Source organism: Rutilus rutilus (genome assembly GCF_951802725.1).
Source record: "Rutilus rutilus genome assembly, chromosome: 5".
Classification (NCBI taxonomy): domain Eukaryota; kingdom Metazoa; phylum Chordata; class Actinopteri; order Cypriniformes; family Leuciscidae; genus Rutilus; species Rutilus rutilus.
Genome location: NC_140213.1, coordinates 39,035,794 through 39,052,412, shown reverse-complemented (window position 1 = coordinate 39,052,412; position 16,619 = coordinate 39,035,794). Strand labels below are relative to the sequence as shown.

General features: G+C 37.4%; 1 protein-coding gene across 1 annotated transcript in view; it reads right to left on the bottom strand.

Annotated features, from left to right (window-relative positions):
* Positions 1–14,854, bottom strand: part of sf3b3 (splicing factor 3b, subunit 3) — a 35,327-nt gene extending 20,473 nt beyond the window's left edge. The window contains exons 1-12 of the mRNA XM_084409830.1: positions 14,732–14,854; positions 14,031–14,149; positions 8,315–8,470; positions 8,059–8,229; positions 7,732–7,904; positions 6,925–7,066; positions 6,023–6,135; positions 5,594–5,731; positions 4,937–5,040; positions 3,247–3,412; positions 2,820–2,915; positions 2,552–2,624 (exon numbers count right to left, since the gene is read on the bottom strand). Of these exons, the coding sequence (XP_084265956.1) occupies positions 2,552–2,624; positions 2,820–2,915; positions 3,247–3,412; positions 4,937–5,040; positions 5,594–5,731; positions 6,023–6,135; positions 6,925–7,066; positions 7,732–7,904; positions 8,059–8,229; positions 8,315–8,470; positions 14,031–14,100 (1,402 nt within the window). The 5' untranslated portion in view covers positions 14,101–14,149; positions 14,732–14,854. The remainder of the gene's footprint in view (positions 1–2,551; positions 2,625–2,819; positions 2,916–3,246; positions 3,413–4,936; positions 5,041–5,593; positions 5,732–6,022; positions 6,136–6,924; positions 7,067–7,731; positions 7,905–8,058; positions 8,230–8,314; positions 8,471–14,030; positions 14,150–14,731) is intronic.
* Positions 14,855–16,619: the final 1,765 nt, after the last annotated feature.

Below are 16,619 nucleotides of genomic sequence, written 5' to 3'. Positions count from 1 at the left end.
AGAAGAGAAAGGGGAGGTAACCTTTCCCCTTATGATGACATAAGGGGAAGATTTCTAGATTCGCCCATCTGAGCTTTCATTTTCTCAAAAATACCCAGGGCTTGGTTTACACCCATCAAAACGTCTAGCCACTGGGGGACCATAGGCAGGCTAGGGAAACTCATTAAGGTTAAAAAAAAAACTCAGTGAAATTTTCATGCAATGAGACCTTTAAAGGAAGTATATGTCTCAAAATCATTTTGCTATTAGATAACTTACAGTGCAATGCATAAGTTTAGACACCCAGCTAAAGTTGACTAAAAAGAGGAATAAAAAAATCATATTTTGGAAATTGAACTTAATGCCTTAATTTAAAAAATTAGGAAAAATCCAACCTTTAAGGACACCAATTTTCTTTGTGAATGAATAATGTATCGTAAATAAATAAATGTTCTTCCTTAAAAAACATGGTGCATAAGTTAGTACACCCCTATGTTAAATTCCCATAGAGGCAGGCAGATTTTTATTTTTAAAGGCCAGTTACTTCATGGATCCAGGATACTATGCATCCTGATAAAGTTCCCTTGGCCTTTGGAATTAAAATAGCCCCACATCATCACATAGCCTTCACCATACCTAGAGATTTCATTCACAAAGAAAATTGGTGTCCTTAAAGGTTGGATTTTTCCTAATTTTTTAAATTAAGGAATTAAGTTCAATTTCCAAAATATGATTTTTTATTCCTATTTTTAGTCAACTTTAGCATGGGTGTATTAACTTATTTATTGCACTGTATCTCTGATCAGTCTGCCTGCAGTCATGAATGGAGTGATGACAGCTGTCTTTCCTCAGTCAACTGGTGTTTGGATTTCATGTGATTTATCATTGTGGTGATATTATAACTCAGATTAATTCCATTCTGTTACATCATTTAGTAAGATAATTTAAGTAATTCCAAACTTTGCGAGGCAGACGACAACATTGTGATCAAATACCATCCAACAGTTAGTGCTTAGGATTTATCATGGATTCACTGCCTTTACAGCCAGCAAAGCAACGTAGTAAAATTCGAATAGTATTTTATTTATCGAATAATAATTACAGATCGAATATTCGAAAATTTGAATATTAGTGCACACCCCTACTATGCATGTAAGCCATTTAATCTTACAAAAAGAACTGAGCGTCCAGAAATCATTATGTGGTCCTGCAGGACTCTGAGAAGCCAATATGCCACAATTACATTTCTTGTTGTAGACAGTCAAAATGTTCAAGGGTTTAAATGCATTCCTACAAGTGACTTTAAGAGTGACGAGTATAAATCACCACCTTTATTTTCCAGAGAAACATTTGCAGAAAATTATTTCAAACAAGTTTGCATAGTCCATGAGCAAACACACACTCTACATTAGAGGTCGAACGATTCATCGGTTTTGCCGATATATCGGTACCGATAGTTGATTGGTGGAACTATCGTTATCGGCAAAAATCCATACAGATAGTTTTTCCGGGTTGCGTCCGTTGCAGGAGCGGCTGAGAATGGTGTGCTTTCATTACACAGTACGAGAGCGCTGAGAAAAGACTGCTGGCATTACAGAGCAAGAGCATCCTCTAAAGGACAAATAAACTGTCACTGGCACCGTGTGTTGTTTATTGTAACACGCGAGGCTGCACGCAGCACAGAGATCACAAGCTGCACGGAGAGAACTGACGCTTCATATGGGCATTTAAAACACAGACAGCGAAACAGTATGAATACAGAATACTACAGTCCATGTTGCCATATCATTATAAAGTAATTTATTTGTTGACTAAATGCTGCATTAGCAGAGAAGGAACAGAAGTATGTTTGCAGTCCAGGCTGTGAGGACTCTAACATTAGTACGTCAAGCGGTTAAAACAATAATAAAAACACACGCACACGTGACCCAAATGTTTAATGTCGCAATTGTTACCATCTTTTTGCATTTGTTTATATCCACCTAGTCACTTTTATGCATTCATTAGCCGGCGAAGTTGCATATTTAAAGCTAGTGACGTGATTGCTGTCTCAACTTTGATATGTTCATGCAGCCGACAGAAACAAACAAATCAGAAACTCATTCGATTCTATTCTTTTTTTTATCACTGCAATACATATTGTTATTTTGATCAAGTAATCATCAAGTATTCTAATATAGAAGAGTGAGAGACTATACGTGTAATATACATTTATGCAATTTTAATGCTCTGGCCTTTGCAGATATTAAAGATGGCCATCTTTAAGCATAGCAGACTCTTTGGATTTATATGAAATGCTAACACTTTACAATAAGATAACATTTTTATCATTAACTAAGGTTAATCAATGTTGTAGTATTGATCATTGTTAGTTTGTTAATTTCAATATTTACTAAAACATTTTAAATTTTGTTTTAATTTTTATCTGTTAACCTTAGTTAATATACTATGAACTAACATAAATGATCAAGGTTGATTAATCTGTTATTGGCACATACTGTCAAACCTAAATATCGGTATCTGTAAAATCCACTATTGGTCGACCTCTACTCTACATGAGCTGATCTTTTACCTTCTACATGTCTCCTGACAGTCCACACAGCATTGGGGTTACCAGGCAGCTCAGAAACAGCCATCTCTGACACCTGAAGAAAAAAAAAAGAAAAACACACACGCATTTTAACACATTGAAACATTAATAGTCTTTGGAAAACCCTAGAATGTGATGTGTTAAAACCGCATTAATTGCGTAGGTTTTCTGATGCATCGGGTGTCAAATTTCCATTTTGAAACCATGTTGTGAAAGCTGCCACAGAACTGTGACTCCTAGCATCACAAACCTCCAGTCCATGTCTCAAAACTCTCAGTGTAGATCGGGGTCCTCTGCCACATGCCACATACAGCTGCGGGGTATCTTCATTAGCCAAATCAGCAATCTGCAGAACAAGAAGTTAATTAATAAAAAAATGTAATAAAGTCTGTGGGTTCAACACTCCCTACAGAGGCATCAGTTTCCATCATTACATGACAAGAAGTGATGTAATAAGGGGGGGAGGGAGTCTGAAGCGTTGACATGCTCAATTACACATACTGATGTCTGACTAAACACTTCGCAATTTGGCAACTAGAAAATAAGCAGTTCAATACTGCACAGTCATCCAAGAACTCATTCATTCCCAAACATCTGTTCTCATGCCAACTTAAAATCCCACTTCCCATCAGTAATTCCCGGCTTGAGTATAAACATCAGATTTCACTTTCACACACCTGGCAGGACATGATGGGGGAAAGATTTTCTTGCTCGTCCACTAGCACAAGGTTCTTAAGGGGACGTGGTTGGAAAAAGAATGTGTCTCCTTCCTCCAGAGGCATAGCAGAAGAAAACTCAGGTTCCTCATCGTCATCACCCAAGTGGGCAATCTGATACAGGTAACTAACAAAAAAAAATAAAGTTTTAGATTCAGACTTCCAAAGAACACAATCTGTCCAACAGCGCAGATTATTGAAAAGCTTCAGGTTAAACAGAAAATGAGAAGTATGGCTACATTTAAAACACAGGTTTCAGGTTACTGAAAACTACTGCTCCCACACATTCCACCCTCTTGTTACCAGCTTCTATAAGCTAGTTATTGCACTGAAACTTGGTGAAAATACCACCAAATCAGAAGTATTCAGTAATTATTAGGGCTGCACGATTTGGAAAAAAATAAAAAAATAATCAAATTGCGATTTAAAATGTGATTTTTTTTTTACCAAATTGAAATGAAATATATACACACACATACAGTTGTGGTCAGAATTAATGGCACCACTGGTAAATATGATCAAAGTTTGTAAAAAAAAAAAAAATTTAATCTGCTTATCTTTTTGATATTTTATTCAAAATAATTTGCAAAAATCTAACCTTTAATTGAAGTAAAAAAAAAAAAAAAAACATTATGAAAAAAACACAAACATTATGAAAAATGTTTTTCTCCAAAACACGCTGGCTGTGTTGTTTTATCAACATTAATGACAGACACGGTTGCTGTCACTTTAAGATCTAGTGCACAGATCAGATATCAAAACAAATCTCATCATCAAACAGTCAGAGAAGAGACATGAAGATATTCATCATTTCTGACATAACTATTTTAATCTACAATACCGTTCAAAAGCTCGGGGTCCATAATATTTTTTTATTACATTCATCTCACCTAAATGTTGGCTCACTCATTGTATTTGAGTTTTTACAATGGAGTATTTTATGCTCAAGAGTTTACACAACACAAGGAAGCTTGAATTAAATTGAAAAAGTAGCACAAATAAATACAATAGAATAAAGAGAAAAATGAAATAAAGAGAAGGTTTTTGGGTAGGTCTAACACTAGTATTCAGAAATACTACAGAAACTGAATAAAGTAATCAAATATAAAATAACAGTTTTTAGTCCGGTATTAATTAAATGCATAGGCTATTAAACTTGACTCCTTTATCAACATTAATGACAGACACTGCTGCTGTCACTTTAAAAGCTAAAAGCTATTACATTGTTACACATCAACAGCTTATGTTTAAGACATAACTGACTGCGTTTACCAGGACACTCGCCAAAAACAGAAGTGTGACCATTTTACTCAAGCTGAGAGAGAGAGAGAGAGAGAGAGAGAGAGAGAGAGAGAGAGAGAGAGAGAGAGAGAGAGAGAGAGAGAGAGAGAGAGAGAGAGAGAGAGAGAAATCACTCACACTGTTTGACACGTTGCTTTTTCAAATGCTATAAAAGTTATAAGCGACTCGATCTCGCAGTACTTTCAGAGATAGAGTAACATTTACTGATCACGCTGTGCATATATTTAATTAAAAATTGCAGCCTTTCGGTTTGCAATTGCAATTTCGGTTTGATTTTGATTGTTTAATCGTGCAGTCCTAGTTATTGTTAGGTTAGTGATAAAATGTGCAAGATGTAAAAGTGACTTACTGGTTTCCAAACTCTGAAGAAACAAACAAGAAGCCAGTCTTCAAAACACACATGGCTGTGGCCACTGGAATGGTATCGAAATACTTCATCCTGATCTCTGTCACCTAAAATATGAACAGACTATGTAATCCAAATACATAGCATATCACTTTCCAGCATTTCAACCTCAAGTTCAGTGGAAACTCAATGTTAGATTACAAAATTCACTTTACTCCAGTTTCATTCAGTCAGATATAAGATTTGTATTGCAGGTGAGCAATTTTAAGCAATTTTAAGTTGTTGTTTTTTTACTGTGGTTTACACACCTTTCTCTGCAACGCAAACATTTGTTTAAAGGGTTTTATGATTGCATAATGTAGGAACACTGACTGTTCACAGAATAATATTTGCTTAAAAAAGTAAATGTTTAGCATCAACTGTTTGTTCAGGTGATGTCAAATACTCATTTCTTCAAACCTGGGTTGAAAGTTTCCAAGTCCACCTTCAAGTGGCATTTTATTGCACTTTTCAAAGTAGGAAGTTAGAAATTCTGACTTTCCGTTTTGAATGGAACACAAGTAGTTGAGAGCAATTACATTTTCCCTTGCTTGAAAAACCTCTATGTCCATGAAGTAAAGAAACAGATGACAGTCAGGGTCATTAGCTTTGTGTGCTCACCATCTCCTCGTCAGTTTCCAGTGTAACCTTAAAGATGTCACCCTGTTCTGTCTGGGCTAGAAAGAAAAACATGGATTTGGTCTTGTGGGTGGCAGAGCAGACAAAGATCATGCCTCTCTCAGGATCATCCAGGTCATTCTAAAAGATGCAGAGAAAGAGAAAGGCGCTGTGGTCACATCTCACATGTGTGTTTAATCTATTCTGCAAACACAATGACTGAGAACTATACAACCACAGTTTGAGGTCCAAAACGAATATTATGATCAGAGGTCTTTATGAGTCTCCAGTTCAATAGTCAGAGAAGAGACATGAAAAGCTCATCATTTCGATACTAATAGCTGTCAAGCTGCGATTTAGACACCTCAAGTTGATGTTTAGTGTATTGTGCCCAAACGGAGGGATGCAAAGGGGCAGACAACACAAACTCACCCTCCTGCGTGGGATTGGGCAACGGATGTCCGGCTGGTCACCAAAGTTTTTGTAGGTGATATAGTTCTCAGAGCAAATGAGCACACCGCTGGGACCATCGGAACCTCCAGGAACTACAGCAGACAGGGGAAATGGTCAGATTAACACAGTAACTCAGACACTAGGCTAGATTTTTCTCCTCTGAAAGCAAAACTTCCCATGAGTCCATGAAGATCAGATATCATAACAATCTCTTCACCAAACAGTCAGAGAAGAGACATGAAGATATTCATCATTTCTGACACACTGGAGAACATAACTATTTTAATCTACAATATCGTTCAAGAGCTTGGGGTCCATACTAATTTTATTATTTTATTTTTTTTGAAAGAAGCCTCTTAAACGGATCAAAAATACAGTAAAAACACTAATCTTGAGGAACATTACAATTTCAAATAATTTCCATCTTTCAGAAATCATTCTAAAAAAAGCTGATTTGGTGCTCAAAACATTTTAGTATTATCAGATAAGGTTGAAAACAGTTGACCTGCATAATATTTTTGTGGAAATGTGTTTTCCAGGATTCTTTGATGACTAGAAAGTTCAAAAGAATAGCATTTATTTGAAGTAGAAATCTTTTGTAAAATTATAAACTTAATTTTGATCAATTTAATACATCTTTTCTAAAAGTAGTTTCTTTCAAAAACAATTATGCAATAGTGAATCAGGTGTCAAACAACACCTGATGTAGTCAAACAACTTCAAATCAGGTGAAACAAGTGTTAGATAAAGGTATTGCAACACGTTTGAAACAAGGGTTAGATAAGTGTTCTGTTAAAGGCATTGCAACACATTTTTGCAACACATTTTGTGAATTCTTATCCAACAAGTAAATCTATCTTGACATTCTGAAAGGTCCGAACCTGTGATGAGGAAGTTGCCGTGTTCTTCCAGTGCCTCGCTGTACTTGCGCACGACATGGTTGAGGCCCAAGTCCAACTCATAAAAGGTCAGAGTCTGCTGTGTGTTAGCCGCAGCTTCTCCGGTGGGATCATTATCTGCCTCCTGCAAAACCATTTACCACTATGGGTTAGAGACATACATCACTAGTATTTGAAAAAACATGAAAAATTAAGATCAACTTAAGTAGCATTAACATTGGCTACATGCAAATACATCTCAACCTTTTTGACCTGTTGTCCAACACAATATTTAAAGGACCCCCATATTGACTATTACAAGATATTTCTGCAGTGATTATGACTGCTTTTAAAAAAAGTTTAGAACAGAAACTGTGAATACCGATATATTAAATTAACCAAAATTCATTTTGTGCTTTCCAGAAGTTAATCATCTTGATTTGATCTGTATAAACATTTTAATTTAGATTAAGTTCAGATCATTTCAATATATTCATTTATTATTTTAACTACTTTTAAGTCATCCTGCAGCCCCCATGGGCAGTTTGCTAAAGCCCCAACCCTCTGGTCGAGAACCACTGCACGAGAATGGGTTCTCAACTCTGGCCCTCAAGGTCCACTTTCATGCAGATTTTTAGCTCCAACCCTAATCAAACACACCTGAACAAGCTAATCAATGTCTTTAAAATTACTAGATAGATACAGGCAGGTGAGTCAGTCAAGATTGGAGAGAAAACTGCAGGAAAGTGGATCTCGAGGGCCAGAGTTGAGATCCCCTGCACTAGATGATTTTTCAAGAAGGACTCTGACCTCATAGTCCATCTCCAGGCAGGCAAACATGGGGTTCTCAAAGCCCACGTCCACACCAACCACATGGTAGACAAGTGTATTAGCCTTATGGGCCTCTAGAGGGGAGGAGATGGTAAGGCGGGCGGCTGCATCTCTGTTCAGGATGTATACCAACTTCTGCTTTTCTGTGGCACCTGGGAGAGGAAAAAGTGGATAGTTAAAATTATAAAATGGGTTACATATGAAAATGCTGCTTTATTATGCATATTTTGATTATTGGCTTTCCTACTGCATCTCAAACTGATACAACCTTGTAGCCTTTACTACACAGAGCCTCTGTAGATATACCTATCATAACAGCTCTGCCTTTTGGGTCCACAGCGAGGAACTGCCCTGGCACGATACGTCTGCAGCCACTCTTGCCAAACGTCTCCTGGTGAATCTTTTCAAACATGTTCTTGGAGGGATGGTACTCCAGGATCACAATACGGCCAGAGTCACTCCCCACCACAACATAGTCTAAAAATTACATAATGAGATCCATGTGAATTAAAGTTTCTACATATGAACTATGCAAAACAACAGTTAGAACCAAGTTGCTCACCTTTAGTTCCACCCGTTAGCCTGAAGGCCATGAGGGATCGGATGACACCAAACACCTCCATAGTAAGCAGCGTGTGGACTTTCCCTGTGTTGGCATCAGGGCGCAGCAGTTCCAGGATTTTCCCACGGGAAACAACAATCTCCTGCTGCTTAGTTCCTAGTGAAAGGGAAACACCACTTAGGATTTAAACTTCAGGCTTAAAGTCACCATGAAACCAAAATTGACAATTCTTGTTTTTTAATGGGATTTGCAGTATTTATTATAAAAGGATTTCTCCAATCACATCATCAATAAAAAATTCATGTGTCCTCATAATCTTTAATCAAAACAACTTCCCCTCCAACTTGCAATGACATCTCTAGTGACATGTTTAATGGCGCAAGGGCGGCACAACCTGTCACTCACATGAGATCTCCGCAACAGTCCAAAACAATTTCCGATGAACAAAATGAAGCCCCGCCCTACATTTTTTCTTGTTTGAGAAGTCGTTTTACTCAGATATACATCATAATAAAGAAAACACTACCTCAATCTCAAATTTGATACAATAATTTCTCCAACAAAATATAAGCACACTGCTTTTAAAGTCTCCCTGTGATGAAAATAAAGCTTTTAATGTTGTTTATATATCTATGTGGTGTTTTTAATATGCTTTTAGACAAACCATTTGCAAATTCACAAGTCAGCACCATTGCTGAGTATTTTCTCTTTAAAACTGCAGTAAACCAAAGACAGTCTCAAAAATGCAGTTTGAAATTGCTGGTGTTGGTCACAAACTACCTTGTAACCAATCACATCAACATATGATCTTTTTTGTGATAATTTTAATTTTTTTTATTTTAAAGAGACAATACATACAGGTAAATACACGGCACAAAAATAGAGCTTAAAATATATATTCACATACATACCTATACATATGCATATGCATTAAGGTGGCCCTTATTCTTCAAGTTTTGATTTATAATTGTCTGACCCCCTCAAGTTGTTCCAATACATGAAAAAATTATTCAGGCAAAATATGAGCTCATTTGAACAATATTTAGAGGTGGCTCGATGACGTTGAAGTTTTGTATAATCAGTTATTATGCTCAATTTGTGATAATTACCACTTGCCTAATTTTATTTCAACTATTTAAATTACATACTTGCTTATTTAATGGCAATTCTGAATTTACACCTATTTTGCACAAAAGATATTCTAAGCATTTCTTGCAGAAGCATAAATTGTGTTATTTTGCCACTTTTGTGACTTATTTCAAGTATTTGTTATTACTGGCTGTGATTTGTGGTCGTCGGTACTTCGCAAGATTATCTTGTTAGCCATGTGGAAGGAATTGAAGGGACTAAGCTACCCACAGGGACCATCGTTCTCGGCCATTTTTTACATCGTCACAATGTTCTGAAAGAGGATATTCGAGCAGCAGCAAACAATACCATACAGAGAGTGGAAGAATTTTGGTTCCGGGCAAGAATTCCGGTCAAGCATCGACAGGACTCCGTTAAGTTAAATAATCAATATTTAAAAAACTAAACATTTTTAACTCCGTTTAAAAAACTGAGATGATTTCAAAGCTGCGGAGGCAATAATCAATAGTCTGGCGGTAACAAACGACCATGCAGAACGTGGTGTTGCGCTCATCCAAGATGCGTCACAATCGCGCTTTAGGTGTGAAGAACAGCTGCAGTATTGCTCTGCAAGTCATTGAGCAAAACCTAATACAATTTCCAGATGCCAAGAAATCAACACTGCTTGGTGTTAAGAAACTCTGAACTATTGACTTTGAACTGTGCAAACTGTGAAAAGATGCGTATCATCAGTTATCTTACAAGAGTCAAATGTATGTTGTGTAAGATATATTTGGTTAAATAATAGGGCTGCACGTTTTCAAGTTTTTCATTAACCGTTAACCGAGGCCCTTAGCGGTTAATACTCGGTTAACCATAGTGTGCGCGCCGCAACCCCGAGATAGGCGTAATTTGCGGGTGGGACATGTCCCCACCACTTTTGAAACATCTCGCGGCACGAATGTACCAATACAAATAAACAAAACATCTCCAGTTAACTAGCAGAGCATTCATTCGTTCGTTTTTAAAATAAGAGGCGATCTAGGAATAAAAAAAACTGTACGAGAATAGTCGGCCTTCACTGAAGAGCTATCTTCACAGGTAAGAAAAACAGTTTAATAATTATTATTAATTCATGGCCACGAAATAATTCACCTGAATATTCACCAATTCACAAAAATAGGTCTTTAGCATTCACTAATTAATAGTATCAAACTGTTTTTGGCCACGTTGTAATTCGTTAAATCAGAATGAGGGAGGGAATTAGTACGCGTCCACGATTTATTAAAACGAGTGAACAAATAAGTCGTCGTAACAACTAATTATTTAGATCAGTGGACAGGGCGCATAAGAACAAACAGAGAGAGAGAGCCCTGGACGCGCACGCGCACTCTCACCGCCTTCAAACAACATGAGCACTGTATTGCTCTCTCTCCCTCGCACATATCAACACAACAGTAAAAGGTCGGAAGACCGATTGTGTTTTATAGATTAGTAGTTTGTTCATATAAAGTGTTTGATTAGCAAGTACATGTTTAGGAAATGCATAATACAAATTGTATGGGTTAATGTAACGGTAAACGGACTCTGCGGGTAAAACTGTTGTGATGAAACTGCGCATGCGCGGGGTGAAACTGCTGGGGTAAAGCTGTGGCGCGGATACTTCTGGCTCGCGCACAGCCTTCACTCTCGGACGCGCGCTTTCTTTGCCCGCTTCATATTAGAAAACTGGTCATGACTACTTCTTGTGGACATTACAAATGTCTGGGAGCGCTCTAGCGGTCTCTGGTGGTGCAAAAATGTATTACAACTAAATTCAATACACGCCATTGACGCCACTTAACCGAGCAAAATGTTTCACTCGGTTACGCAATTTTTAACGGTTAATCGGTTAACCGGTTAACCATGGACACCCCTATTAAATAATTAATATTGTACTCACATTGAACTGTGATCAAGTAATAGGCTACGTGATTTGATGCATTCTGCAAACTGTGTATAGTATTGAATACAATGCTCAATGCTAAACGTTTTAGAATGAAGAATTTTGCTGACTTGTAGAATTGCCTACAAAAACAGCGAACTTTGATGTGCTTGAGCTACCTCTAAATATTCATATTTTTGCCCCATTTATTTTCTGGGGTGTTTTTAGCATAAATGGAACAACTCTGGCGGGTCAGGCTGCAGAAAAAAAAAAAAAAAAAATTCGTACACTTAAGGGCCACCCTAATATGCATATACAGACACGTTTGATTAACAACTAAGATAAAATTTTTTTTTTTAAATTACACAATTAAAACCCCAGGTATAACCCACCCACCCCCTGGGATCCAGATCTCCAAATCTCAGTTACATGTTACACCTGAAGCCCACAGAGGGTAGTTAAAAGTGAATGCCAAGCCTCTATCGCTGACTCCTTTGCTCCGTGGACTCCAGCTATCGACAACTCAGAGTAGACAACATCCAAATATGTTAAAACCAAAGCTTAAAAAGAGAGTGAATGTGGAGGTTACCAACGTGTGATAACTAGTTTTTTTGCAGCCGAAAGTCCAGCCAGCAATGCTCTTCTCTTATCCAGTGTCAAACCCAGCCTTGACAAATCATTCAAAATTAGTGTAGCAGGGGAACAGGGCAATCTAATCTTAAACAACCTAGGCCCCATTTACACGTACATGGTTATTTTGAAAAACGGAGACATTCCCTTCGGTTGTGCCCCTCGTTTACACGCAAACGGAGAATTCGCCTCTGAAAACGATTCTTTCTAAAAACTCCGGCCAGAGTGGAGATTTTGGAAAACTCTGTTTGCAGGTAAACTGAGAAAAACTGAGTTTTAGGCAGTCGACGTCACAGTATGCGACAGAACTTGCACTGCGTCAAAGGTGCGACCTATATTTTCGGGATTCTGATCGGCTAACATGGGCTTTGAGCTTCTCGTTACACTGCCACCTACCGGTTTGGCATGCTCTTGACGGCATATACACGGGTTTGTGTAAACGAACACTTTTCTGAAAACGGAGAGGGTGAAATGTACGTTTATGAAAATAACCGGCCACGTGTAAACGTAGCCCTAGAGAGGTTAAAGGCAACCATCTTCCAAAAGTCGGCCACTGAGGTACACTCCCAAACCATGTGAAAATAACTGCCAATCACTTTGGAGGAACAGAAAGTACACATAGGATCGTTAATAACCATCATTTAATGAAGCTTCCTAGGAGTTAAATATACCCTGTGTAGGGATGGGGCCGATCCGATCCAGTATCGGTATCGGGACCCGATACCAGCGTAATTCACGTATCGGATTTTCCCGATCCAACCTGCTGAGATATCCGATATCCATGAGTCATGTCTGCGCTTGCTTTAACGTCTGCTGAAATGACTCCAAAGTCCAAAAGTGATTCCCGCTGGCGAGTCTGCTCGCTGGCTGCAAACTGTGGAATGGATTTCCTGAACGGAGGCGCGGCTCAATGAGACACAGAGTTATGAGACACGCCCCCGCTCAGGAAATCCATTCCACGGTTTGCGGCTAGCCAACAACGTCCGCTGTGTGGAAATACTTCACACTGGAAACACCGCAGAGCAAGACAGCAAAATGCAATGTTTGCAAAGCTGTAATTCAGAGTCCTTTAAAGCTCCCTCGCGTCGTACAACACAACGAACGCAATCAAACATTTAAAAAAGCACCACGTTACTGTGCGTTCACACCAAACGCGAATAGCGCGTCAAATTCGTGTCTACCGCGTCTATTTGGACGCTTGAATATTTTGAATCCATTCGCGCGACCAGAGAAAAATTGACGTGCGTAAAAAGCAAAAGTTTGAAGCGAAATCGACGCGCGTCTGAGGCGAAATCCGCTTGTTTGTTTGCACGATGCTGATGTTGATCGAGCATTCATCGAGAGAGTTACTGCATCTGAGCGAGGATCACCCTTCAGATAGTGTGTGTGTAAGATGTTTACACTTGCACTTTTCTTATATTTCAAGACGCAAGTATTTGACATTTTGGGAATGTAATAAATATTGGCATGACAATCAATTTGAAACCCTTACAGTTGCATATTTGTTTTCAGAATGGGATTTTTCCTGTTAACAGGATTTCCTGTTTTTCTGACTTCCTTTTCTGACCTTATACTTACCTCAAGTTGCCTTTTGGGACATACATGCATACATACGTACATAACATATCATTCATATTTCAGCAACATATAAAATAAACAATAATGATAATAATAATATTAAATCAAACACAGCTCTGGTATCGGAATAGTATCGGTATCGGCCGATATCCAAATTCAGGTATCGGGATCGGATCGGAAGTGAAAAAATGTGGATCGGTGCATCCCTAACCCTGTGCATATAATTATAATGTATTTGCTGATGATCAGGGTGTCAACGTGATCGTTCAGTGGATCTCTGAGCAGGTGTGAATGGGGGCGGGGTAACTTTGCATATTCATAGAACCGCTTATACTAAATGAGGCAAGGGTGTAGAGTTACATTCAAACTATTTTAAGGCATGAAGGAAAAGGAAAAAAAGTTTAAATATGTCATTTTGTTGATCAAATGAGTTATAACTATAAGGGATACAATTATTGACTACAGGGGGACTTTAAGAAATGACCCATGACTCAGTGTTGTTATTCAGTGATGTACCTGAGAAGTTGCCATGGATGGCATGGGAGATGCCAGTTGCCCGCTGCAGGGTCAGGTTGTACAGAAACATGGCTGCTGTCACTGGACCTGAGGCTCAGGACAAAGAGCTAAACCAGCACCTACAAGCAAATCCCAAAGAGATTGTATAAGTAACGTTACCAAAGTAAACAAAGAAATTAAAGTTGAGGACAGCAAAACGACTGGTTACCAGACAAAGCAATAAAAGGGTTTGCCCCACGCACAGAAACGTCACGCTCAAAGCACTGTATAACTACAAATACGTTACAGTTGTGGTTTTATGCTTAATATAACTATGCTAGTGTGCGGAAATTAAACATGATGGCATTCAAACTAAATTTAGGGGAAACATTTATTATATTAGTAGAACCAAGTCAAAACATATTTATGTAAAACAAACTGAAAACTGCGTTGTGAAAGCACGTTTCAGAATTTCACTTTAGATCGTTCGTCGAGTTACAACAACTAGCTAAATAAGCGTTCCTGTAGTTGTACTTCATGGAACACGTAATAATTTACTACTAACGACACTTGAAATTGCAAGCGTTAGTCAGTCCATTCAGCATTAGCCAGTCGGCTATCAAACTTTGTGAAAATAAAGGTTATAACTATAATTTACGAACACAGATTTTAGTACGATTAAGCTATATGGGTTATTTGGGAATTGTATGAAACATATTTACCGAAATAGCAACCAGGATGTTGTAGATTTCAATCAGATGAGAAACTTTTATTTTTCATTGGCCTGGTCGCTCGTTATTTCAAACGGCGCTGAAACGACAGAGGGCCTCCTAGTTCTGTGGCGCATAGAAGTGTTGTCCGAAAACATGCCTGAGAGGAAAGATCGACCTCAAAAAGAGATTAGGTAGAAACGTTTAAAAAACATTTCATGTGTATTTCTCTTTTATATATTTCTTAGTTATGTTATATTATGTTTTTTTTTTATTTAATGTATTTTTTATATTTTATAAACAAACTATTTACATCGAGTCTAGGATCACAGACAGTGGACTGTAGCAACTGTAAGCTTGCGTCCATGGATTTTGAAATTTCATACATTTACCATGGTATTGGTAACCATATTTTTCGCCTAAGTAACAGTTACTGCTGTCACCGGTTGACCATGTCCAAAAAACAAACAAAGTGACCGAACAATTCTGAAAGCTTTTTAAAACTGTTCTAAGGAGCTCCCATAATGATCTAACCATGATATTTTGGTAAAAACTGCCAGCCATTGTAAACCACCGGGTTGATAGTAAAAAACAAAATTCTGTTTAAATACAATATTGTCTTCTAAACCGGAACCAGTTTCTTCCGAAAAGAAGGTCCCCGAAGTTTTAATGCTGCCTTCATTTGCTATCGGAATTGTAAAGTCTCCAAGTTAAAAAATTTAACATGAACTTTCAGGTCAAGATTTGAATCCGATGAGGTCATAATCACGGCTTCAGAAGTGGGAAGTTTCCGATTGCAAGTTTAGGCAGCATACCCCCTCTTTGTGCGTGTGCGTGAGAGAAAGGTTTGCACTGTGGTTGTGGAAATCCCAGAAAATAACCACATACTGTAAAATGTTTCATACTTTTTTCCATTACAGTATAAAACGATGACTAAATTTATATCACTACCACTATTTATGGTTAGAAATTGCAAGAGAACTACCGGTACCCTTATGTCATGCGTTTGAATAATATAACCTACCCTTTTTAACCATTTAAAGCAACATATTTATTTAGGGGTAATAAGGGCGAATGATGTAGCCTAGTTTAATGTTTATATATATATTAAAAAATGTTATTCAATTTTTTTTATTAGGCTTTATCACTATCACTGGCACCTATTTTTTTTTTTTTTTTTTTTCTGTCAATGCATTGTGTTTTATTTATGCATTGGCAATATTATATGTAAAACAAACATGCCAATAAAGTAGCCTACACTGTAAAAAAAAAAAAAAAAACATATATATATATATATATAATAAACATTAAACTAGGCTACATCATTCGCCCTTATTACGCCTAAATAAATATGTTTATTTACTATAAGAAAAAAAAAGTTGTAATAACAAATAATGAATAATATATATATATATATATTATTCATTATTTGTTATTACAACTTTTTTTTTCTTATGTCAGATGAACATATATAATTACTGTGGTTCAGATAACATCATATTTTGATTTTCTGTTGATTAAACCAATCTCTTTCATTGTATTAACTCAAACTTTTAAGTTAACCAGGTTTCTAACGTTTAAGTTAAACCAGCCAACAATATATTTTTTACAGTGTATTGTTAGAACTTGTGCAATATATTGGTACCATTCTCTATTCGGGCAAATTCACGAAGACATTACCAAAATTAATTCACAATGTACCTGAGGTTGCTGCTCAAGCAAAAGACTCCTGACACAAACCCCGTCTTACAGAGGCAACGGTTTGTAGACCTGATCACATTTTTACCTAATTTTGTCTGTCATTTATGACCAAATAAAATTCGTTTAAAAAAAGTGTGTGAAGTTTACACTTTTTATTTGTGCCGTCTCAGTGTAGTGCAAAGAAGGCATGAATCATTTC